Raw genomic sequence first — 26,138 nt, forward strand, 5'->3', positions numbered from 1 at the left:
GAGAGAGAGAGATTGGAGGAGGGAGAGAGATTGGGGAGAGAGAAAGAGAGATTGGGGGAGAGAGAGAAACAGAAACAGAGAGAGAGAGAGACAGAGATTGGGAAAGAGATTGGGGAGAGAGAGAGATTGGGGGAGGGAGAGAGATTTAGAGAGAGAGACAGAGAGAGAGACAGAGATTGGGAGAGAGATTGGGAGAGGTGGGGAGCAGAGTTTGAGGGAGAGGGAACAGCCCATGCTTTTTGACTCCAAACCCAACACCCATCTACTATGCCCTGCTGTCCATCAGACTCTTGTAAAAGAATTTCATAGATAGGGTGAAATGAGGTATGTTGAACTCTTTCCCCTACGTTTGAAACCTACAAAACAATGGATCTGATTTTAGCCTTATGAAAGTGAAGGTGTTTGTTTTTCTTGGGTAAATAATACTGTGAGGCATCGTCCCTCTACTCCCATTGAGACTGTGGGCATTTTCATTTGCCAACACCATTCCATAAGGGCTCAGTTCCAATCTTGCATTCTGTTTCCCCCACTAACCTATTTCCCTAGCAGTCAGCCATCTGCTCAATGGTTACCCATTATTGGTCCACCTGTCAGTGTTGACCCCAACATCAGTCTGACTGAACAGTGTACCTCAAAGCTATATAATGAGTTAGGTAAAGAGAGGAGAGTTGTTTTTTTTTTGTTTCGCTTCTCATTACAAGGTTGGTGGAGTATTTTGTGCTCCACTCTTTGTCTTCTACTGACCTCGGTTTAATTAAATGGGATCTCATTTAGCTTTGAGCTGTTTGGCTGATAAAGAAAATGATGCAACACTAATTGGAATTCAAAAGCAAAAATTTCCACTACGACTTTTCTTCACTTTCTCATTTTGTCTCCTGTTGAATGAAAGTTTTAAAAAGAAAAGTCCTTGCCAGTGCCAGGTTGGAAGTCTCCTGGCACAGAGATTGACTTAATACTGTTATTTGCAGCACTGGGTTTTTTTTTGTTTTTATGAAGGAGAAAATGTTCTTTTGTTTAGGCGGTGAAACAATGAAATAGTAATTTATAGCAGTGACACAAATATTCTGCTTCAAAAGTAGAACATTGAACATGCCAGGCTATATGACCTCAGATGCCCTTCTAACTCAGGTTGTGAAATTATTCTTTGATTGCACAAGTGTGACCGGAAGAAGAAAGAGAAGAAAATCACCTTTTAAAAGATGTTATAAGAATATCTAATATTGGAGGCACCACAAGGAGGTTAACCAATTGCTTGGAAACATTGTTCTTTTTGGAGACAGAGAACCAAAACCAAGCTCAATATCTGAGACAAAAGTATCTATTAAATGCTCACTAACTTATAATGAAATATGAAGAAATTAAGAAGATGATTGTCTATGCCTGCTAAGAGTCTATATTTTAAAACACCTGATGTCAGTATTTAAAATAACTTAATAGCATACAAATAAGGCATTTGTGCAAAACACCAAGTTTTTGTCTTGGCATTTTTTCTTCTAGATGATGGCTTTGGCATAACAATGATTGTCTTTCGATTTTGTGCTCTGCTAAAGTGAGATTTTTAAAAATGGAAACCTAGTTCTATTTGTTTAGATTATATGGATTTTGGTTAAGAAGGCATCTTTCAGACCATCTTTTTTGCCATACAGAAAAACTCTCTTGTCACTCATATTCTGAATTGGATTTTCTGCAGTAACATTTTGCTCCTTAAATAGAGCTCACTTTTTTATTATCTTTATCCACCTAGATCTACCCTATGTCTTGCTCTTAATGGTAGGTGTAAGAATGGGCAAAGTAAGGAAAGAAGGGAGAAAAATACTGGCTCATAAAACTTTACTCATCCTTGTTGTAGCTGGGAGAATGAGAACCTTAAGAAAAATTGAGAAAGAAGTATCTGAAAATTTTGTGCCCCCATGGTCTTTGGTGAAAGACAAACTCATACCTCTAGATTGCTAGAAGTTTTCATGGCGTTCTCTTTAAGATGGCATAACTTTCTATTGGATTTCTTTTTTTATTTTATTATCATGCAAAACACACTTCCATATTGGTCATTGTTGTAAGAGCACACTCATACAAAACCAAAACCCCAAAATAAAACTATAAATACACTGATGTGAAAGATAGTATGCTTTGACCTGCATCCATTCCAACTCTTTACAGTTCTTTCTCTGGAAGTGGATAGCATTCCCCATCATAAGTCTTTCAGGGGTACAGTTAGGTGACTTAGTGGTTTGAGAGCCAGGCCCAGAGATGGGAGGTCCTGGGTTTGAATTTGACCTCAGTCACTTCCTAGCTGTGTGTCCCTGACCTAGTCACTTAATCCCCTTACCTAGCCCTTACCACTCTTCTGCCTTAGAACCAATACACAGTATTGATTCTGTTATAATTAAAAATGATAAAGGCCGAGATCAAAAGGTAGAATAGTATTTTAATAAAAGCCATGCTGATAGAGTAAGGCCTTAAAATTAAATAAATAAATGAATGAATGAACAAGCAAATAAATAAATAGATAAATAGATGTGTGTATGTATGTAATCTATGTATATATATATATGTATACATAAATGAATTAATAAATAAGCCTTTCAGAATTGTCCCAGATCATTGCATTGCATTGCAGAGAGAAGCCAGACTTTTATAGATGATCATAGTACAATATTGCTGTCACTGTATATAATGTTCTCCTCACTTCTGCTATTTTCTTTGTGCATCAGTTCATGCAGATCTTAACAGCTTTTTCTAAAATCATCCTGCTTATCATTTCTTATAGCACAATAGTATTTCATCACCATCCTATAATTTGTTCAGCCATTCCCCAGTTGATGGTCTTCCCCACAATTCCCAATTCTTTGCCACTACAAAAAGAGCTGCTATAAATATTTTTGTACAAGCAGGTCCTTTCCTCTTTTATATTATCCCTTTGGGATACAGATCCTGCAGTGCTATTACACGATCAAAGGGTATGAACCACTTTTATGGCCCTTTGGACATAGTTCCAAATTGCCCTCCAGAATGATTGGATTGGTTCACATCTCTACTCTGTTGGATTTCTTGCAGAGTAATGAAACTGCCTCTCTTTATTGTGTTTAGTTTGTACTTAGTTTCCAATATAGGCATTGCTATTAGCCAATGTTGTCCCAGGAACACTGCTAGGATGCCCAAAGGAAATGGAAAGTCTTCCAACTTTTCCAAATCCTCAAATTTCCCTCTGTCCCACATGTTACTCATTCTCCTCATCCCAAATGGATCTGAACATGGAATCCCCCATTTTCAAAGGGCCCTGAGTCTCTTTAACTAATCCCAATATGTTTTATGCAGTTCATTTTATTTCATCCCATGACTTTTTTCCCTTCAAAATTAAAAATTTTCCATTTAGTTAAATGCCTTTCATTGATTATTGATTCCAGATATTCACACCTGACAAAGGTATTGAGGTAGATCATCTGTTGCTTTAATTAGGGTAATATGGTTGATTTGGTTCAATCAATCACCCTACCTTTATATATACAACAGCAAAATTGAGTTTTAAGTGGTAGGACACTAAGATTCTTAAGTTTGTAGTTAATAATGTTACCAGTTCTAGAAAGTAAAATGTTGTGAAGATACATAGATAAAAGAAAAAGATAGAGTAGCCTATAACTTGTAAAAACATATATCCTGTTCAATGCTCTTTTCAAAGTATGGAATAAAGATACTCTAGGCAGTGTACCATTTCTGTAAAGAAGAGAATCGCCATCATTATTGTCCAAGTACTATGCTTGAATTTTGAGGAACTCTTTAAAATTTGGACTCTAGCTACCAGCAGTATTTTCCAGCAGCCTGGGGCTAAAATATATCAATAATGGCACCACGCCAAACTTGACTCTTAACTGTCATGACTCTGTATAGAAATCTAGTGCCTGACTCCACATTGTAAAATAATCATACCATGGTATATCTGACACCTCTCTTCATTAGAAAGCCTAGGGGCACTGTTAAAATATTGACTTTAACTCATTTTCTTTGACTTCTATTAGGAAGAGTTTGCTAAAGAGTGTTAGGCATGTATGTGTGTGTATAATGTGGAATTTAGAATTGACCAGGACAGCAAAGTATGAAAAATTCTCCAGGAATTACAAATGACCTTTCATAGCTTGTAAGTACTAAATTGAAATGGGCATAAGTAAAATCTGACCTGCTGTCCCTCCGAAATGAAAAATACATTTGTGTCATTGCTTGACTGGGACTCACTTTTTTGCCATTTGGTTACTATCTAATAAATGGCACAGCAAATAGAACTCTGGGCTAGGAGTCAAAAGGATCTGAGTTCATATCTAACCTTAGATACTTGCTAGCTGTGTGAACCTGTACAAGTCACTCAAACCTGTTTGCTTCAGTTTCTTCCTCTGTAAAATGAGCTAGAGAAGGAAATGGCAAACCACTCCACTGTTTTTGCCAAGAAAATCCTAATTGGGGTCACAAAGAGTTGGACACAACTAATTGACCAAAAAAAAAAAAAGATAGAAAACTAGACTAGATCAAGCATGATCTGGATTCAGAAAACTAGATCCAAATCCCACCTAAAACATTTATTAAATGTATGATGTTGGGCAAGTGATCTAATTTCTGTCTGCCTCAGCTTCCTCATAAAATGAGGATAATAATAGCACCTCCTCACCCAGGTTTGTTATAAGGATCAAATGAAATAATATTTGTAAAGTTCTTTGCAAACCTTAATGTGCTATATAAATGTTTGCTGTTGTTGTTATTATTAGGTACACATCATAAATTATGTCACACAAAAGGAATGTCTTCTTTTACAGGAACTTGAGATCAGCAGAACCTATCCTAGACTTTTGGCCTTCCTGTTTGATATTGACCTCTTCTCCTTTCACCCTAATACTAGACTTTTTTAATTAAATATTTATTTGAAATATTTTTCCATGGCTACATGATTCATGTTCTCTCCCTCCCCTCTTTTCTCCCCGCTCTTGGAGCTGACAAGCAATTTCACTGGGTTATACATGTATTATCACCCAATATCTATTTCTATATTATTAATTTTTGTAATAGAGTAATCTTTTAAAACCAAAACCCCAAATACTACACTTTCTAAGATCCCTCTTTTAGACCCTTTTTAGCCATTTCTAAACCATGCCCCATTCCCTTTCAAGCTCTTCTATATGTGTTATCTTCCCCCAATATTGCTGTCAAATTCAAATAAAAGGATTTCTGTAGGCTATCTGTTGACTTAGAAAACCCCTACTTAACATTATATTATTCTATATTTTTATTGAATTTATTAAACATGTCAGTTCTATTTTAATCTGTTTTGGGCACCATTGGGATGTTTTGGGAGCCCTTTGGTAGTGACACCTCTTCCCCAGTAAACTAGGTTCCTTGAGGGAAGATACTATTGTGCTTGTTTGTATTTATCTCCAATACTTAACACAGTGCGTTCAGCATAGTGAAGACTCAATAAATGCTTTTTCATTCATTCATTCTTGGTGCCGTTGCTATTCCTTTTAATTGCTTTGGAGAGCAGAGGTTTAATATGGCACTGGAAAGAAAGGCAAAGAGAAAGAGGAAATTACTAAGAAGGTATAAAGAGAAAGGAGTAAAGAACAGGAGCATCACTGTTTTCATATTCTGCTTTCTAGTACACAAAAGTTCCAGACTTCCAGACTTGCTTATAGAAAACATGAGTCTTCCTGGCCACCTCTTAAAACAAACAAAAAAAAAAATAAAGGAGCTAGCTCTTTCTAGGAGAGTAAGAGCTATCATAGAAAGATGGCAAGAACACAGTATATTGGAAAGTCATTGGAATTTGGAGTCAGAAGATCTGTGTTTGAATACCTGACCATTCCTACTTGTGTTGGCAAGACAATCTCAGCTCTCCTGAGCTGTGTCCTTATCTGTAAAATGAGAGGCTAGGTGCTTTTTCTGGGGGCCCTTCCAAATCTAGGTCCTACGAAATCAAGACACTTTCTTTGTTTCTGTCTTTTTATTATTTTCAAATTTTTCAGATTGTTCATTTGTTTACATCAAAATTTTAGAACGTGAGTGCTAAAAAGAGATCTTGAAGATCCATCCAATTCATGCCACCTCTATTTGCAAACTAGGGACGTAAGGTCCAAAAGAGATCCTTGTCCAAGATTATGTATGAATGGCATGCTGGGAGCATCGAAAAATATCATGAATAATTTCAGTTCTTCTGATTTTCACTCCACAATGAATTCCATTACACCTTACTATTTCTGATTTTTATCTCGGAATTTTTCCCAACCAAACTGGACTATTTGCTGTTCTCATACATGGCACTATAAAGCCTTTTTTTTCCCCCTCAGACTCTCCGCCATGCCTGAAATACACAGCTTCCTCCCCTCAGCTTCTTAGAATATCTAGATTTCTACAAATCTTACCTCAAGTGACACTTCATACATGAAGCCTTTCCTGATCTCCCTTGCCAGTTGGGTACCCCTGAAATTACTTTCTATGTACCTTTTATATATTCACTTATATTTACTTACATTTGGGGGGGAAGCAACAGTATCACTAGCTCCCCTTTCCCCCAAAATAACAAAACAAAAACACAGTTTGAATAAGTAGTATAATCCAATAAAATAAATCCACACATTTTCAGTGCCCAAAAATGTGTGCTTCATTCTGCACCTTGAGTGCGTCACCTTTCTGTCGAGAAATAAATAGCATACTTCATCATTTCTCTGGAATCAAGATTAATTATTTCACTAAACAGAATTCTTAAATCTTTCAAAGCTTTTTTCCATTAAAATATTCTTGTTACTGTATAAATTGTTCTCCTGACTGCTCATTTCAAACTGCATGAATTCATACAAGCCTTTCCAGAGTTCTGTGGAATTGTCCATTTCAACACCTCCTACATCACAATAATATTTCATTACATTCATCTCTTGTCATTTGTTCTACCATTTCCCAACTGATGGGCACTTCCTTTGTTTCCAGTTCTTTGCTGTGACCAATAGAACTATTCTAAATATTTTTTTGCATATAAAGATCTTTTTTTCCTCTTTCTTTAATTCTTTGACATCAGGACCTAGTTGTGGTATGACTGACTTCTGGAGCATGGTTCCAAATTGATGTTCATTCATTTCAGTTGTGTCCATTCAATCCCATTTGGGGTTTTCTTGACAAAAGCATGGAATGGTTTGCCCTTTCCTTCTCCAGCTCATTTCACAAATGGGGGAACTGAGGCAAACAGAGTTAAGTGACTTTGTCCAGGATCATACAGTGAGTAAGTATCTGAGGCTGGATTTGAACTCGGGTCTTCCTGATTCCAGAGCCAGCACACTATTCACTTTGCTGCAAAATCTCTAATGAGTGCTTATCTAGCAAATTACTCCCTAGGAATTGAGGGAGCTGAGCTGACTATTCAATATGCTTTTTCCATGGAATAATTTTAACAGAAATTCAACAGAATAATTTTAACAGAATTTGAGAATTTCATAGCTAGAAACAGGGTTCAGAGGTCTACTAATTCAACCTGTACCTGCATAAGAACCCTTTTACAAAATTTTTGAAATGTGATCATTGAGGCTTGGCTTAAAGACCCGTTCTGACGAAGAACTCACAACCTCGTGAGAAAGCCATTCCTCCCTTAAATTAAGCACTGACTCTAGTTGTGTCTGTTGAAACCAAACAGAACAAGGCTCAGACTCTCTTCTACTTGACAGTTTTTCTAATACTTGAACATAGCTATCATGTCTTTAATTATTCTTCTCTTCCATTGAAAAGACATGAAGAAAAATGAAAGTAGGAGAGCTTAAATTTGCTTTTCTCCCCAAAACTAATTTTATCACAAACAATTTATGTCAACCCATATGATCAGTTTGTGACAAGTCATTGAATGCACTGTTTTCAGCTTTCAATATATTTGCCAGAGTTTTCGATTAAGGAAAAAATTATGATATTATAGTCATTTTTCTATTATTTACATAATGGCATGAGCAGTTCAAAACAGCAGACAATTTAAAATTTTTAAATTTAATCTATAATTATAATTATATATTAGTATATGATTATAATTATATTATAAATTATAAATAACAATTTATAAATAGTTATGTTTGTGGTGGGTTTTGGAATTTATATTTTAATATGCCCTTTTTTTGGCAGTTTCAATGCGTCGTCATCTGCCTTTCATCCATTGGCCTAGCAACATCCTATGATTCTTTCATATTGATTATGGTAGCGAGGTTATAGGAAAATTCTTTCATATCTTGCTTATTCTATTAATTGAATGATTCATTGTGGTGCTCACCCTTACACTCATATGGTTTTCTACAAATAGTAAATATTTGTCAACTTGTATCTGTTGAAGTCTTATCAGGCGAATTCTAAGTCAGGCAACAGGGAGCAACTAAAAATCATGAGCAGAACAATTACGTGGATATAAAATGTAATAATAAAAACAGCACTAATAATAATTAGCATTTATGTAGCACATTAAGGTTTGCAAAGCTTTTGACAAATATTAACTCATTTGAGTGCCACAGCAACCCTAAGAGATAGGTACCATTGTTATGCCCATTTTAAATGTGGAGAAACTGAGGTAGGCAACTTAAATGAGTTGTACTAGGTCACACAGCACCTGGAGCAGAATTTGAGTTCAGATCTTCACAACTCCAGGACCACTGCCCTGTCCTCTGCTCTGCCTTTATAGTCTAGTAAGAAAATATGAGACACACACATAACTCTTATATAGAATAATGGATCATGAATGCAAGGCATGCAAAATTCATTGTGATATCTGAGGAGGAAAATAGCTGGTTCCATTGATTCTGAGGACAAAAATTTTGAGCCTAGGTTTTCCAGCTCCAAAGATCCCATCTTGTTCTTTTATCCATAAAGTGTTTTGTTTTGTTTTTTGTTTTTTTGAAGGGAAGAGCAAGGCTGAAACTGTAATTTTATTGGTAAAGGGAATTACCAGTGAGGAAATTCTGTGTGTGTGTGTGTGTGTGTGTGTGTGTGTGTGTACACACATATATATGTTGACGGTCAAGTACTCTGACCAGTCACACCAGTAGTCTGTTTCAGAGGCTAGTCTTGAACCTAAGACTTCCTGACTCCTGAATCTAGCTTTCTCTCCACTATTCCACAGTGTTTATCTAGAGCCTGCAAGGTACCTCTCAGGAATTATTCTATAGAATATATACGAATATGTAGAATTACTTAGAACATTATTGTATGTGAAATGGGACTGACCACTTGGCTGCATAGTTGCATGAACACCCTGTGGACTAATGATTTTCAGAAATGATAGTAAAATTAATTACAGCATGGAACATCTTGAGACCACTGAGCCATGCAAGTCAGAGCCTTCTGCTAGCAGCAAAATGTTGGGTAGATAGGGGGCTCTCAATTAAAAACAATTGAGGGAGGCAGTTGGTTGCCATTTGGCTCCCCAAACAAGGAAATTCATCAAACTGTTTCCCCCTATGTTTTGGTGCTTGCTTTTCATATTTTAACCCATTGATAATGGGATAAGAACATGAGTTCCTGTGAAACAGCAAGAGATAACAAAAGATGTTGGTTTATGCTTTGCAAAATTTGCATGCTTAAATGCATCACTAAGAAAGGTCTGAGGGGGAAAAGCTCAGTGCTCCAAAAGATGCTTGCGTTCTAATCCTGCCCAGAAATCAATCAGGCTACTAGGTGACACAATAGATAGAAGACCACCTGAGTTCAAATTTGCCTTCACTAGCTGTGTAAGACCCTGGGCAAGACTCTTAATTTTTTCCTGCTTTATTTATAATGATAGTATGTACCTTTCAGGGTTGTCATGAGAATAAAAAGAGATAATGTTTGTAAGGTGCTTATCACTGCACCTGACAAATAAATACATAGCAGGTACTTAGTAAATGCTTATTTGCACTTCACCCTTTGGTGCTTTTGCACCTATGTGAAAGATAGATGGACAGTGGCCTCATCTCCACAGTAAGAAATATAGCCCCCTCCAAGTTAATTATGTTTCCTAACATAGCTCCCTAGGCTACTGGATTTCTAAAATGAAAAATGAATTTCACTGTTATGGTTTTTCGGCGGATCTCCAAAGCCTTTGTGTTCCTATTACTCTTCTACTTAAAACCATTTTTCATCATGGCTCAGGAGCTGGTCTGAGTACTTGTTAACCTCCTGGGAAGAGTAAATGATTCAGACTTTTTCTTTGTGGGCACCAAGTCATCTGAATTAGAAGAGAGCTATGGGCATGGCCAGTCAGTAGGAAAAAGGCTGGATTCTGCACATCTGCTCTGAATCCTGCAGACCACAAACAGGAAGAAGAACTGGCTGAGATCTTGCTCATCTGAAAAAGCAGCTTTTTTTTTCTTTCCTCTTTGATATTTGCCATTGTTCTGTTTCACTAAGAAAATCAGTCATGATTCTGGTTATATCACAGGGAAGAGTCAAGATAATTTAGAGAAATGATGGTGCATGATTTTTCAGAAGGGTAAAGATTCTTAGATTGTGCCATCATAGAATCAGACCTGGATTGTGGCAAAAGCCATCTGCTACAACCCTTTTATTTTACAGAGGAGAATGGCATTGAGTTCAAGGGAGGATCATAGGTGTGGGATGGAAGTGATTCCCCTCATTTTCCAGAAAAGGCACTGAGACGATCTATCAGCATCACACAGTTAGTAAGTGAGAGGTAGCATTTGAACCCATGTCTGTCTCCAGAAGCAATGCCATTTCCACTCTTATCCTACCACAAAGACTTTTTGGAAAACAGCGCTACCAATCAATAAAAAAAATTGACCTTTATAAAAGTGCTTTAAAATTTGCAAAATGTTTTAGCTATATCATCTTATTTGAGCCTCACAATAATCTGGTGAGGTAAATACTATTAGCCCCATTTTATGGAATGTTTTTGTTTTGTTTTGCAATAATATAAAATATTTTTCCATATTGAGTCATTTTGTGGAAGAGAACTCAAAAAACAACAAAAATTAAGAAAGTCAAATATAATACGTTTTGGTCTATATTCAGACTCCATCAATTCTTTCATCATGAGACCTTGGAGATCATCTCATATCATTGAACTGCAAAGGATAACTAGGTTGTTCATCATCCATTATTACTGTTATTATTATATACAGTCTTCTGATTCTGCTCACTTCACATTGCATCAGTTTATGTAAGTCTTTCCAGGTTTCTTCTGAAAGAATCCTGCTCATTTCTTATATAGCACAATAGTATTCCATCATAAACCCACAGTTTATTCAGCCATTCCCCAACTGATAACCATCACCTCAATTTCCCATCCTTTCCTACCACAAAAGAACTGCTGTAGATGTTTTCAGACAGATAGGTCCTTTTGAGGGACTATTGAGACAGAAGATGACTTCATTTTCAGCTGTGATGAGTTTGAGGTATTGGGGAACATCCAGGTGGAAAGAATCAGAACCAAGGAAGGAACCCTTAGGTAGAGATGGCATCTGGAGAGCGGAGATAGATTTGAGATTCATCTGAATAAATGTACATCATCAGAACCTTCTCACTTCTTGTTTCTTTATTCTACCCTTTTTTGCAGAAAGAAAGTATAATAATTATCAAGAGTTATGTTTTTCTTTTCCTCCTCAATGATGTTGGGAAATGAGAGGGAAGAGAAACAGCTTTTTTGTTCAGTTAAAAAAACCTATTTTCTAAAAAAATGCTAGTTCCTTGAGAGCAGAGACTGGCTCTGTTCTGTTCTTTGATTTCTATCTCCAGTGCTTTGCAGAGTAAGTGCTTTTCAATGCAGAAAAGGAAATGTAGCAGATTAGCCCTTTGTGTTAGGTGTAGCAGTGCTCTGGATCCTGCATAAAACATTTTCACTCAGTCAGTCAACAAGCATTTAATAAGTGACTTTCCATATTGCTATGCACTCTTCTAAGGGCTGAGGACACAAGGAAACACCCTCCCCCAAAAACCTCTTCCCTCAAGGTACTCACAGACTAATGAGAGGAATGATGTACTAGCAACTCTTCACAAGATATATTCAGGATAAACTCGAGGGTATCTCAGAGGGAAGATTAAGGTGTAAGTTTTAGGAATGAGAGATGCTTTTTGTAGAAGGTGGGGTTTTAGCTGAGACTTGAAGGAAGCCAGGTAAGCCAAGAGGCAGAGATGAGGAAGGAGAAAGTTCTAAGCATGAGAGACAGCAGAGAAAATGCTCAGAGTCAGGAGATGGAGAGAATACTGTACAAGGAATTTTCATTTCCTTTATTTTCTTTCTGTAAATGGAAAGGTCTTTGAGCTCAGTACAAAGAAGTGCAAGATATCCCAAAGGTCTTAGTGCTATTAAAAAGCTTAAAAACAAACACTAAGACTTTTGGACAATTTACACAATGTGGATTCCTAAGGAACTTTAGTAATGATCTTTTCTAATAGGAAATATAGCCATAATTGCCCTATTTTATACAGTCACTAATGTCATACAGATAACAAGGGTCAGATTGTACCTTCTTTATAGTCATAGCATTTTAGTCCCATTAGCGTCAATGCATAACTTTGACACTTATAAATGAGACAGGTTATTCTTAGGGAAAATAGCCAATTCTTAGAGTTTAGGTGCATTGGCTTGTTCTCCTTGGCATGTGGGGAGAAAGTTGGGTTAATTATGTTTCAAATTCTAGCTTACAGGTTGCAGTCAACTCTCCATTCTTTTGGACAGCTATGCCTTCATATGAAAGTGGGAGTTAAAATTCTTTCTTTGATAAAGACATCATGAAAAAACTTTGAAGCTCTTCTAGAGCAAAATGTTATCAACCTACAGATTACATTTTGATGCCATGGGTACACCGATGTTTAAAATCTCAGTGTCATTTTTCTCCAACCAAAGCATAGATCTTGAACTCAGACAGGGAATAAAATTTAAGGAGTTCATTTGAATTCAATTTTGCTTTATAAAAAGACAAAGATTGGTAGTCATTTTTAGTCATATGCCTATACGTGCCTCTGACATTATGGATATTTTTGTCTCAGTAGTCATAGCTACCACTTATATATAAAATATAGCCAAGTTTAATTAATTTGGGGACAGAATTTATGATTGAAATCATACCTATTTGACTATCATCCTCTGTTCTATCTCCTAGAATCTGATGTTCTCACCTCATTCCTTACATCTGCCAATTTTCATCCAGCTTTCTTCTTAAAAAATTGAGATTTGAATATTTGTACTTTGTTTGCCCAACATCATCTTAATTATTAATGGTGTCAGATTTTTATGTTTTATATTCATGGGTCAAATTATTTCATCAAATTACTTGACAGATTCCGCCTGTGTGCTCTCTTCTTAAGACTGTTGTGAGTTGGCAGAACTCTGAAGATCATAGATCATAGAGTTAGAAGAGGACCCAAGACCAACTAGTGTGCCACTTAAATAGATATATATGAGAAAATGGACCCAAAGAAGTTGTGGCCTGTCCAAGGTCACACAGGTAGTAAAAGTGGCAGACTTGGGATTTGAACTCAGGTTTTCCAACACCAAATCCAGTGTTCTCATGGTTTATAGCTTTGATGGTATAAGGGGATCTTAGAGATTATCGAGTACCCTCTTCATCATCTCCTTATTTTACAGTTGAGGAAGATATGACCTAATAGGATTGAGTGACTTGCCCAAGGTTACATGAGGATAGTAAATGGCAATCTGGACTTCGGGTCCACTAGGTCCTCCTACTCCAAATCCAGACATTTCCCCCATTGTCCCATGCCTTTCCACTGTATCATATCTTTCTCTGTCCAGTTATAATCCTAACCCTCTGGGCTTGAATATATATTTGGTTGCTTACCTACCAATTTTCTAATTTATTTTTTCCATATTTTTTGTAGGAAAAAAGTGCCAGTTCAAACGTAAGACTTAAGCCTAATAAAGAAGTTCCAGGATTGGTACATCAACCTAGAGCAAAGTAAGTTATTTTCCAAATTCCTTATTTTGATTTTATGACAGTACTTTAAATAAAAAAAGGGCTTTTGGTTCTGTTTTCCCAAAGTCCAGGACTCATATTTCAGTTCTCCAGTTCTCTTAACCCAGAGGCTGTGCTTTGTAGCACCCCTCACTTTTTCAGGGAAAGATTGTGGCTTATATGTGGAAGCTAATAAAGAGGAAGAAAATAAACACCAACTTTGTGGCAAGCCCTATGCTAAGGCACCAGGCTTTACAGACATTATTTCATTTGATCCTCAACAATTTTCTGAGAATTAGATGGGATGGTATTATCACCCCCATTTTACAGTTGTGTAAACTGAGACAGAGATAAGGATCACACAGCTAATGAGTGTCTGACTTTGGACTTGAACTCAGGTCTTCCTATCACCTAGGCACCACCTACTCTCTAACAGTAATAATCCTCCACTATAGTTTTTCATCCTAAAAAGGAACTGATTTTCACAAACTACGCAAAAAAGAACACAGATTATTTCACAGAATTTTAGAATTGTCAGGAATCTTCATAGCTACTCAGATGAACCCATTCCTGGAAAGGGATGCCTTCTGTACCATACCCAACAGGTAGTCATCTAGCTTTTGCTTGAAGACTTTCCATGAGAAGCAACTGCCTCCCTCCTGAGGCAGCCTGTATCACTTGGGCTAACTCAGGTTAGGAATCTTTTCCTTACATCAAAACTAAGTTTGCCCTTTGGCATTTTTCATCCATTATTCCTAGATCTGCTCTTTGGGACAATAACTCCTACAGGAAATTGCATAATTGCTCCTAATATTTAATAATAGAGACACAGCACATTTATGTTGCTAGAGAGCCATCTTGAAGCCAGGAAAGCTCAAGTCCTCGCTTGGTGTGATTTGGAACAAGTAACTCCATCTCTCAGCACCCTGGAAAGTTCTCTAAGACTGTGTGTTGGAAAGAACATGTCTTCCTGCATTGGGAGGGGGAATTTCCATAAGGGGAGCTCCCCAAATCGCAGATCCCTTACCTATCCGCATTCTTATGTCATATTATATAAAGCAAGCATAATTGATCCAGCAATGGCATTTATTTAAGTGCCAAGCAGAGTAGTCAGCTGGGTGACTCAGTGGAGAGAGAGCCAAGCCTGGAAACAGAAGGTCCTGGGTTTAAATCTGGTTTTAGATGAGTCCAAGCTATGTGATCCTGAATAAGTCACCTAACCCCAGTTGACTAGCTTCTATTATTCTTCTGCCTTGAAGCCAATACCTAGTATCAGGTCTAAGAAAGAAAGTGAAGGTTCTTTTTTTAAAAGTGCCAGGAACGGAGTTGGGCACTGGAGATACAGGGACAAAAGCTAAAGAAATAGTCCCTTCCTAGCTAGGGGAGACCACACATACTGATGCCTACAAAAGAGATAAATGTGGATTTGATGAGGAAAGAGAATGGAAGGAAATCAGAAAATGTCTCATGTAGAGAGCGGAAGGAAACCAGAAAATGTCTCGTGTAGACTTTGGTTTGTGGGCTGAATCTGGAAGGAACTAAAGATCTGAAGAAGTTGAAATGAGAAGAATACATTCTAGGCATGAGGGACAGCCAGAATAAAAGCATAAAGATAGGAGTTGGAGGGTCATGTGTAAAGTAAAACATGAAAGCCAGGAGGACCATAGAGTTCATGGAAGGCAGTCACTAGGGATGTTATGAGACCCAAGTGAGATAATGGATGGAAAGCTGAGGAGAGCTGGTTCTAGCACACCCTTGGAGGAAAGTATAATAACAAGGCTGAAAAGGGAAGTTGGAGAGACAGCTGGGTAGGTGGCTGAGTGGATAAAAGCCAGGTCTGGAGACAGGAGGTTCTAGGTTCAGATGTGACTTCAGATACTACCTATCTGTGTGACCCTGGGCAAGTCACTTAACCCCCATTGCCTAGCCCTTACCACTCTTCTGCCCTAGAACCAGTACTTAGTATAACTTCTAAGACAGAACATAAAGATTTTTTTTAAAAGGAAGAAAGAAAAGAGAAGTCGGAGCCAGGTTGTGAAGACCTTTGAATGCCAAACAGAGAAGATTATATTTGATCACAAGCATGATAGGAAGCTGCTAAAGTTTACTGTGTTAGAGGAGACGAGACATATGGTCAAACTTTATGCTTTAGGAATGTCTCTTTGGCAGAAATGTAGTAGATTGAATGGAGTAGGAAGAGATTTTTAGATAGGGAGATGAGTTATAGAGGCTCTTACACTAATCCAGAGCAGATATATATATATATATATATTATATGCATATATATATACATACCAAGGAGATCCTCTCAAAAAGAAAGACTCCATATAAACCAAAATATTTATAGCTGTACTTCTTGGGGTAGCAGAGAACTACCAACAAAAATAGAAGCTTATCAATTGGGGAATAGCTAAACATAGATGTGTTCTGTGAACTCTATAATGTCATTACATTAATATAATTATTTTGTATTGTTATTATATATAATATATATCTAATATATCATATATAAAATTGAAATATACAATTTATTATATATAATAATGTTTATATTATACAAAATATTAGAATTACAAATAATATTACAATAATTACATAAGAAATATGATCATCACGAATATAGAAAGAACATGGAAAAACTGATATGAACTGATACAGAGTGAAGGAAGCAGTNTATATGCATATATATACATACCAAGGAGATCCTCTCAAAAAGAAAGACTCCATATAAACCAAAATATTTATAGCTGTACTTCTTGGGGTAGCAGAGAACTACCAACAAAAATAGAAGCTTATCAATTGGGGAATAGCTAAACATAGATGTGTTCTGTGAACTCTATAATGTCATTACATTAATATAATTATTTTGTATTGTTATTATATATAATATATATCTAATATATCATATATAAAATTGAAATATACAATTTATTATATATAATAATGTTTATATTATACAAAATATTAGAATTACAAATAATATTACAATAATTACATAAGAAATATGATCATCACGAATATAGAAAGAACATGGAAAAACTGATATGAACTGATACAGAGTGAAGGAAGCAGTCACAGCAATGTGATCACAATACAATTAAATAGGAATGTTACAAAATGAATAAGATCCAGCTTGACCACAAAGAAAGAATATGAGAAAACACCTCCCCCACCAATCTTTGCAAAAGTAAGGGGAGGAGGAGAGTCCTTGGCTATGGCATGCAACATCAGATTATCTTGATGTAGTGATTAGTTTTTGCTGATTTTTTCCTTCCTCATTTTATTTTTTTATTAGTTTTTTGCATCTTTTTTTTTACATTTTGATTTCCAAATTCTCTCCCACTCTGTCTTCTCCTTTTTCTTTCTTTAAAAAAAAATTGTTATGAAGGATTTCTGTCTTGAAGAGTGGAGGATTATAAGGGAGAATCTAGGTAGTATAAATACAAAAGATATCAATAAAAATCTGTTTTAAAGATACTAATCCTAGCTAGCATTGATGAGATCCATACTAAAGGCAATGGCTGAGTGAGTAGAAAGAGAAGAAAATAGTAGGATAGATGGTTTTGGTGGCAAAAAGAGCAAGATTTGATAAGTGATTGTATATGTGGGATAAGCAAGGATGGGGAGGTGAGGATGACACCATGGTTTTGAACCAGGTTTCAGCCTTCCTTTTGATGATAGTCATAACACTCTAGTCTCCAATCCCTAGACTCCTCAACTCTATTGATTACAAGAGTAATAATAAATATGTCTCTACTTCCCCATAAAATTGTTCTGCCTCCAAGATCCTGCTCAGAAATTCCTTTCTCTGACCACAGTTCTTAATTCTTAATTCTAATTCCCCCATTGAGTTGTTCTTTGTTCTCATAAAGGCCTCTGAATTCTCAATTCCTCCCCATCCTCCCAGATCAGCACTCTGTTCTGATTTTCCTTCTCTCCCTTTATAGTCATGAACCATCCTAAAGTTGGCCATTTTAGTGATACGCTCTCCTCCATCCTTGAATCCCTTGATTCTTCTATTGCATTTACCACAGCAGATCTTCCATAAGCCCCTAAATCTACTCCCAGCCCCCTCCCCGCAGCAAATGACTCCCTCCTTCTATCCTTAGTATTGATACCAATGAAATTCACCAAAGATTTTATTAACACCTACCACCTTCTATTAGAAGTGTTTCCCAGCCCCACTTAATTCTAGTGATTTTCCTCTCTTAATCATTTCCTATTTCTCCTGTATATTGCTGATTTGTGCCTATTTATGTACTGTCTCCCCCATTAGACTGTGAACGCCTTGAGAGCAGGAACTGTCTTTTCGCCCTTTTTTAGATCCCCATGCTTACCATGGTGCCTAGCATATAGGAAGTGTTTAATAAATGTTAAATAAAAGATTAATACATTAAATAAAAATATAAAAATAAATATTAAATGAAAATATTTAATAAAAATATTTAAAACATTTAAATTTTTAATAGAAATAAATAAAATAGTATTTAATAAAAATAAATAAAATAGTTTGAATGAAGATAAAGATGCTAAAAAGCAAAGGAGATGAAGAAAAAGTCCATTACAAGTAGGAGGGACTGTCCATGTAAAATTCAGTAGGTGAGTGAAGGAATGCCAATTTCCAGGAACATCTGGTTATACAATTTGACTAGAATACTGAGTGTATGAAGGGGAGTAAACAGAAGAAGTAGTGGAAAGATATCAACTGGAGCCAGATCGTGGAAGGCTTTCAGAACCTTGCTTGGTATTTTATCTGTTCAGTAGATAGGAAGCCAGGGAAGGTTTTTGTTCAGGAAAGTAACCTGATCAGACTTGTATCTTAGAACAATTTTTAGGAGCCTCTTGCAGTGGTCTAGATAAGATGCCAGAGAACCTTTAGCAAGAGTAATGGCTATATGAGCAGGGAAAAAGATGGTTGTTGAGGATATTGTGGAGTGGAGGTAGAATCTACAAGTCTCAGCCACTGATTAGATTCTGAGAGTGAGGGACAGAAAAGAAAGAATCAAGAGATTGTGAGGCTGAAAACTCTCGTTGGCTGGAAGGATGGTGGTCCCCTTAAAAGAAAGAAGGGAATTTGACAGGAAAATTCTAGGGGAAAAAATGAGTTCTATTTTGTATATGAGTTGGAGATACTAATGAAATATCCAGGTGCTACTACTGTTGAGTAAACAATTAGAAATTCAAGAATAGAGTTAATAGGAGATACTGGAGTTGGATATGTGGGTTTAGGAGCCACTTTTGTTGAGATGACATTTGAACCCTTGGAAATAAGGAGATTGTCAAGGAAGAAAGTAAAAGAGAGCCCAGGATAGAACCTTTTGAGGGGCTACAGATGCTTCCACACTTTACCCCTGGCCATCCTACATGCCTGAAACACTTACCCCATATCCCTACTTATTGTCATTCTGTTCTTCCTCAAGGTCCCCACCTAGTTGTCATCTCCCCCTTCCCTGATACCCAAGTTAGAAGCAATTCTTTCTCACAATCTTACATTCCCAATTTTTCACAACCTAATATATGTTATTTATTTCTGCCTATGCTTTGCTTCCCTTCAAAATTGTAGAGATAAGTAAAGTAGCACAATGGATAGAATGCTGGATCTGGAGTTAGTAAGATCTGAATTCAAATTCAGCTCCAAACGCCCCTATGCAAGTCACCTAACCTTTGTATGCCTCCCTTTCCTTAACCATAAAATGGAGGCAATAGCACTTTACCTCCTAGGGTTTATCAGCATAAAAGGAGATATTTGTAAAGCACTTTGCCAACCTTAAAGTGTTATATAAATACTAGCTACTACTATTATTAGCTTCTTGAAAGCAAGAATGTTCCTGTTTCATCCCCCTTAAATCCCTAATACCAATCACAATGTCATGTATTTTTATAAATATTTTTAATTTGTAAACTTTATAAATATTTGTTATATTTAATTTAATTGAGAAATAATAATAATAATCACCCCCATCAGAAATCCTCTAGCTCGTTACCACCCACCTCTCCCAGCAAAATGACCTTAAATTGTCACGGTGGTTTAGTAAAAAGAGCTCCAGACTTGTAGACAAGAGATCAGGGTTTCAAACTGTATCAGTATTTACTGTCTTTATCACCCTGTGCAAATCTCTTTATGTCCCTGGCTCTCAGTTTCTTTATCTGTAAAATGGAACTAATAATTGCAATACCCTCCCCCCAGAGCAAAGGATGGGGTTTTACAACCCTCAGAGTGCTATGGAAAAATAAACTACTGCCATTATAGCCTTGACAATAGTAAGAGACATGTTGCGAATGGTAGTGGTTTTTAAAGTCATATTTTCAAAGGAAACAAAATTGAATAGCTGGTCTATTGTAGCTCCCTAAAAGAAATGCTATATAGTGCCATACTTAGACCAGGAACAGGCTATTCACAGGTGTCAAAGTCTAAAAATTATCTTTTGCAGAATTCATGACAGTCTGTTGTAATCATTTTTATCACCCTGTGGGGGGATTCTATCATCAGAGCCAAGCTGAATCCACTTTGTATTAATCTGAGAAGCTCTATTATATCTGACTGTTGAGGCAATAGGCAGTTAATAACACGTGTGCCATCAAAAGCACCTTGGTATCGGGCATGTTGGGGTCAATTCTCGCTCCTTAAAAGTACAATGATAAAACTCTCTTATCTGCTCAGTAATGAGGAAAGAAATGCATCTGAGCAGCTTCTGGGGGATTATTAATTTAATCTTGATTCACTGAACTAACATCAGGCAAATCTGCATTTTATAAATCTTCCAAAGGAAGTGCATTATAGAAAGGGTTTTTTTCTCCCTTATCACCCATCCCCACGGGCCTTCCCAGTGCTAGACAAGTTTGGAGTTTAACTTCAAATCTGAAGATTTTCAAGTTTAAAGAAAGGGTTTATTTTCTATCTTGTCTGTTGACCTATAGAATAAGGGACAAAGGCTGCCACTGTTTTTATCCTTGATGCTCAAGAAATTGAATTGCCTGATACAGGCTCTTTGTCTCTTAGGCTTAGAGAGGATTTATGATTTTTATGAGAGTGAGAGAAAAACCACCATATAGTAAAGGCAAATAAATAATCCTGCATGTTAAGTTTGATACTATTTTTTTAATGCATCATGGTCCAGAGGAAAAAGCACTAAGTTTGAAGCCCCACTTCTGGATTCAAGTCCCACCTCTTGTCCTTACTGCCTATTTGACCTTGACTAAGTCATTTGCAACCTCATTGGACTTAAGTTTCCTCATCTGTAAAAAAGAGTGTAACCTTGGCTAAGTCCCTTGCAACCTCATTGGACTTAAGTTTCCTCATCTGTAAAAAAGTGTTGGACTTGATAGGCATTGAGGTTATTTCTAGCTATGAGAGGAATGATCTGTCTTTACAGAAGGAACAACTGAGTGTTTGGGTAGTAAATTAAGTTGCATTTTTTGGTGAAATCTTGGGGGATGATAAAGAATTAGGATCTTAACTCATGTAAATAAGCAATTTTTGCATACTTTTATGGTATAAAGTATAATTGCCCTACAACTTGGTTTTTTTTTAACTCCACTGCAAATTAACGTTTTTCTTTTAGATCTAAAGAACTTTTGTAGCCAACATTTTGCAACATTACTTTAAAATTATTGACTTCACGGCTATTTCAGCTGTATGAGAGACAATTCAGACTTGGCAAGCTTTTTGTCAACACATGTATTTATGAAAAATTTGGTTCTTGTTTTTAGTTTCTGGAAGGTTTCCTCCTACAAAAGGGCTCGACAGAACCCTTTTTTTTCCTTATAATGAGTGTTTCACTTGTTTTCGAGGGAAAAATTGTCCCCCCACCTTAAAAATGCAGTTAAGCCTTATTTGCAATGAATCAGATACTTACAGACAGTTGGCATGACCTTAACTGACACTTTGCAACCAAAACAACTTTTTTTAAACTCTTACTTTCTGATAGCAACAATTCTAAGACAGAAGGGCAAGGACTAGGCAAACAGATTGCCCAAGAAGATGCTGTCTTATAAGTTCATGCCCCTCCTGTGCTCCTCACCAATGATTTCTTCATCTTGTGATTTCAAGTGTATTTTAAAACCATGTGCTTCAGATTTTGGCACAGCAGGAGTTTTTTTTTTTTAAAACACCTGAAGAGACCACCTTCACAACAATGGTAGAGTCCCCTATAGTAAACCTTATGCCTTGGTTTGTGCCCAAATGAGATCGAGTATATGAATTAAATAAGCCTTTAGGTCAGTTGTTTATTATTACCCACTGTGTGTTTTATGAAACTTTGTGTGTTCGAGTCAGAACACCTGAGTTCTAATTTCATTTCCTTCTACTACCTACTAGATGTATAACCTTGTGATCTGCTTGACCAGTCATTTAATTTTTCTAGACCTCAGTTTCTTCATCTGTAAAATGAGGGATTTGGACTAGATGGTCTCTGAAGTCCCTTTCCCTTCCTGCTTTGGAGCTATGATCTAATGATTTCATTTTTTAATAATTAACTTGATATTTCCATCTTTATCCAGCCTCTTCTTAACTTTATGTATCATGGCCCCCTCTGGAAGTCTGGTGAAGCCTTTGAACCCCTCTTGATGTTGTTTTTAAGTATATAAAATAAAACGCTTGAGAATACAAAGAAAACCAATTATATTGAAACTCAGTTATCAATTAAAGTTTGTTGATTCCAAATTAAAAACCCTGATTATTTTCTGTGGCTGTGTCAGGAATTGGAAGGCAAAGGAGGGCATCTGCCAAGAATGAGCTTTAACTTCAACTTGGTGATACCATTTTTATTTCATTTGCGTGAGTACTTGCTCAGTCTGGCTCTATCTGCCATACTTACTTGACAAAACCTTTGTCTCACACCATCATCCTTCTCTGAAGTTGTGACTCACTCATTGTACCCAGAACCACTCTTCCAGTTCACCTTTCTGCTGAACAAAATCTACATATTATATATCAAGGCAAGCAGTGAGTTCCCCGTGAATGCTTTAGTTAATCTTTTCTCAGTTATAATTTCCTGTAACTAAAGCAAAGTCAGGCTTAGTTTCATCACACTTTCTTTTTTTTTAATACACTACAATGCACAAAGATATTCTTCAAAATACCTGTGAGATAGGCACTATGATATTATCATCTTCATTTGACAAAGGAATAAACTGAATCTCAGATAGGTTAATTGAGAGTCATCATGGTGAAGTGGAAGAGTGATGAATTTGGAATCAAGGGACCTGGGTTGAAATTCAGACTCTGCCACTTATATACCTCCATGTCTTTGGTCAAGACCTAATTTGTTTACCTCATCTTGATTCCTTCATATTTAAAATAATGTCTAGAATAGAAAGGATTCTTGTTCCTCTGTGGGTTGGGCCGAGGGGACCTCTGAGATCCCTTCCAGATCCCAGAGTTCTTGTGATAATTCTACTAAGTGCTTTAGAAAAAATATTTAAATTATATCTGTGGCTGTTGAAGGCACGGGATTCCATTTTCCCCATACTGTATTGGAACCTCTAAGTAAAAGAAGATGGGAGAAAGGGATACAAACTCTAAGAAGGGAGTGGTGATCCTAAGATTTAGTACATGTAAGATAGCAGCAGATTATTCAGAATGGGTAAAACTTATGTCACCCTAGACTATCATGCATGCCAAGCCTGTGGGAACCCCAATTTAAAAGTTGCTACTAAGCTGATATTTGAAATCACAATGATTATTGAATTTTAAACTTACAATCTAAAATCTTTTACTTTTGTTTTAAAAATTTCAGAGAAATAAAAGTTTTGCTTTCTGCTTTAAATAAAATAGCTAGGATTTATATAGTGCTTTGAGGCTTGAAAAGTACTTTACATATTTTAACTCCCTGCCTTCAAGTCCCAACAAAAATCTCACCTACAGGAAGCCTTCCCTAACCTATCTTCATTCCAGTGTTTTCCCTCCTTATCCTATATAGAGCTTGCTTTGTATATATTTGTTTGCATGTTGTCTCCCCCATTTGATTATAAACTCCTTGATAGCAGAAAATGTCCCCTGCCTCTCTTTATATATCTCCAGAGCTTATTACAATGCTGGCACATTGCAGGGGCCAAATCAATGTTTATTGAATGAATGAATATGATTTTGGAGGGTTAGATTCTTTTCCAACTCTGAATCTATGATGTAACAACAGCAGCAACAATAAGTAGCATAGTGGATAGAATTCTTGACCCGGAATCAGGAAGACCTGAGATCAAATCCAGCCTCAGATACTTAATAAATGTGTAACCCTGTCCAAGACACATTCAACTTCTGTTTTCATCAGTTTCCCCCCAATGTGAAGTGGGAAGAATAACATCCTCCTCCTAGAATTATTGTGAAGATCAAATATGCTTATTTCCTTCCTTCCTAATAATGACTTTAAGTAGTCATTATGTATTTAAGTATTTAAGTTATGTATTTAATAATGTAAGTATATTATTTTATTTTTATCATATATTTTATTTATATTATTTATATGTATCTAATAATATATTTAAGTAGCTCTTTAAAGTTCTCAAAGAAATTTACATATGTTAATCTCATTTGATCCTCACAATAACCCTGTGAGGTAAATTCTATAATTCATCCCATTTTACAGATGAGAAAATTGAGGCCCAAAGAGGTTAAGTGATTGGTCCGGGGTCCCGCTTGTCTGAGGCAAGATTCCAGGCTGTCTTCTGACTCCCAGTCCTGTGCTTGTGACCTTTGCGCCACCTAGCTGCGTCTTATTCCTACCGCTAATTAAGGAATAGGGACAGAATTTGAAAACAGCACTTTCCACTCCAAGCCCAAGACTTTTCCCGCCAACCATGCTGCCCTTAGTCATTAGTAGACAGAGAAAAGGAAGGCAGCATCTCCTTTTCTTTTGATCCTAGATTCAAAAGGCGGTTGCTTTTTAAGGCTCCAGTGTCATCTTAGTGTAAAAAGCATCCATGCCAAGGACTGTGCAGGAAGCAGAGTTTGTCTCTTCCCTTTTCCACCTCTTACCCTCAGAGGAATGGCATAGCTGGTCCTAGAGCTAGCTAAGCCTATGTGCTGGCCTCAGCCACTAGGAAAGAAACTCTGCTTTGCTCTTTGGTCTCTGGGCTGGCTGGCATCTTTGTTCAGTTTGTTTTACTTAAAGGCTCCATTTGGGAAAAGTGGTCGTTAGGGAGCCTGTGGTTAAACTCGGGAAAGATCTGACGCTTTTTGCTGTAAATAAATCTTGAGGCTGCTTTGGTGTCAGACAAGCCGCATGGGCACAGGGACACTTTGGGAAATTACAGCGTTGGAGGCAGAGGCTCCAGAAGGCACGAATCAGAAGGAGCGTCCACTAGACTTCTTGCCATTCTCTCCCCTCCCGTTACGGAATACACACGCGGACTCGCGAGCATTACGCTCGGGTTTTTGTAGTCGTGGCCGCATGGTACCCATGGGAGTCGTTCCATTGGAACTGTGAGAGCATCCCCTTTAGCCCCGTCCTTTACAGACGGTGTGACTCGGTAGAATCCCCAGCAGAATGTAAGCTTCGTGAAAAGCAGGGACTCTTTCTGCTCTGGCTTTGTCCCCCCGAGGCTGGTGTCCAGAGCGCCTTCTCCACATAATAGATGCCGGGAGGCTTAGCTCGGAGGAAGTCACCGAGACTTAGGTAGGGGAAGGAGCTTGTCCGGCGTCAGGGACGAAGAAATGCCTGATGCCCAGTCCTGGCTCTATTATACGTGGGTCCTCTGACTGGTTTATTGAACAGTTGTCATGAGGGGGATCACCAGTTAAAATGGGCTTCTCCAAACTATCTGTTATTATAATCATAACAGTTTTGGCCAGCCAGCCTAGGATTTGTACTATAGGACCTAGTGGAGAAGAGATAATGTGCTGGGCGCTGGAGGAATCTGTAAACCTACGTAAAGACAGCGATGCCTGAAAACCACTATTTTGATGGGGACGGAGGAGAAGGGCATGGATGGCTCTTTTCCTTGAAAGGAAAAAGGGGTGTGTGTGTGTGTGTGTACACTACACTGTTTCCTCTTCTTTTTGGATATGTGTTTGTAGGTAGACACTGTATCCTCTCTGATACCAGAGCTAGTGTTTTATAGATAAATAGATGCTGACATATGTGATGATGTGGAAATAATTCTAGCTATCATCTCTATAATATTTGTTCTTTTTTGTATATGCTTCTTTATCTCCAGTTCATCTATAAAGATCATCACTGTGTATTCTGGGCTGATAGGGACCCAGGCCAGTCCCCTGGTTATTTTAGGATGATCTTAGAA

At 37.1% G+C, this 26,138-nt stretch overlaps 1 protein-coding gene across 4 annotated transcripts in view; it reads left to right on the forward strand.

Annotated features, from left to right (window-relative positions):
• C4H1orf21 (chromosome 4 C1orf21 homolog) overlaps positions 1-26,138 on the forward strand; it is a 281,887-nt gene that overhangs the window by 227,565 nt on the left and 28,184 nt on the right. For all 4 annotated transcript variants that reach the window (XM_044673301.1, XM_044673300.1, XM_044673298.1 and 1 more), the window contains one exon: positions 13,828-13,904. In XM_044673301.1, coding sequence (XP_044529236.1) covers positions 13,828-13,904 — 77 coding nt within the window. The remainder of the gene's footprint in view (positions 1-13,827; positions 13,905-26,138) is intronic.

Source organism: Gracilinanus agilis, chromosome 4 (assembly GCF_016433145.1).
Source record: "Gracilinanus agilis isolate LMUSP501 chromosome 4, AgileGrace, whole genome shotgun sequence".
Lineage (NCBI taxonomy): Eukaryota > Metazoa > Chordata > Mammalia > Didelphimorphia > Didelphidae > Gracilinanus > Gracilinanus agilis.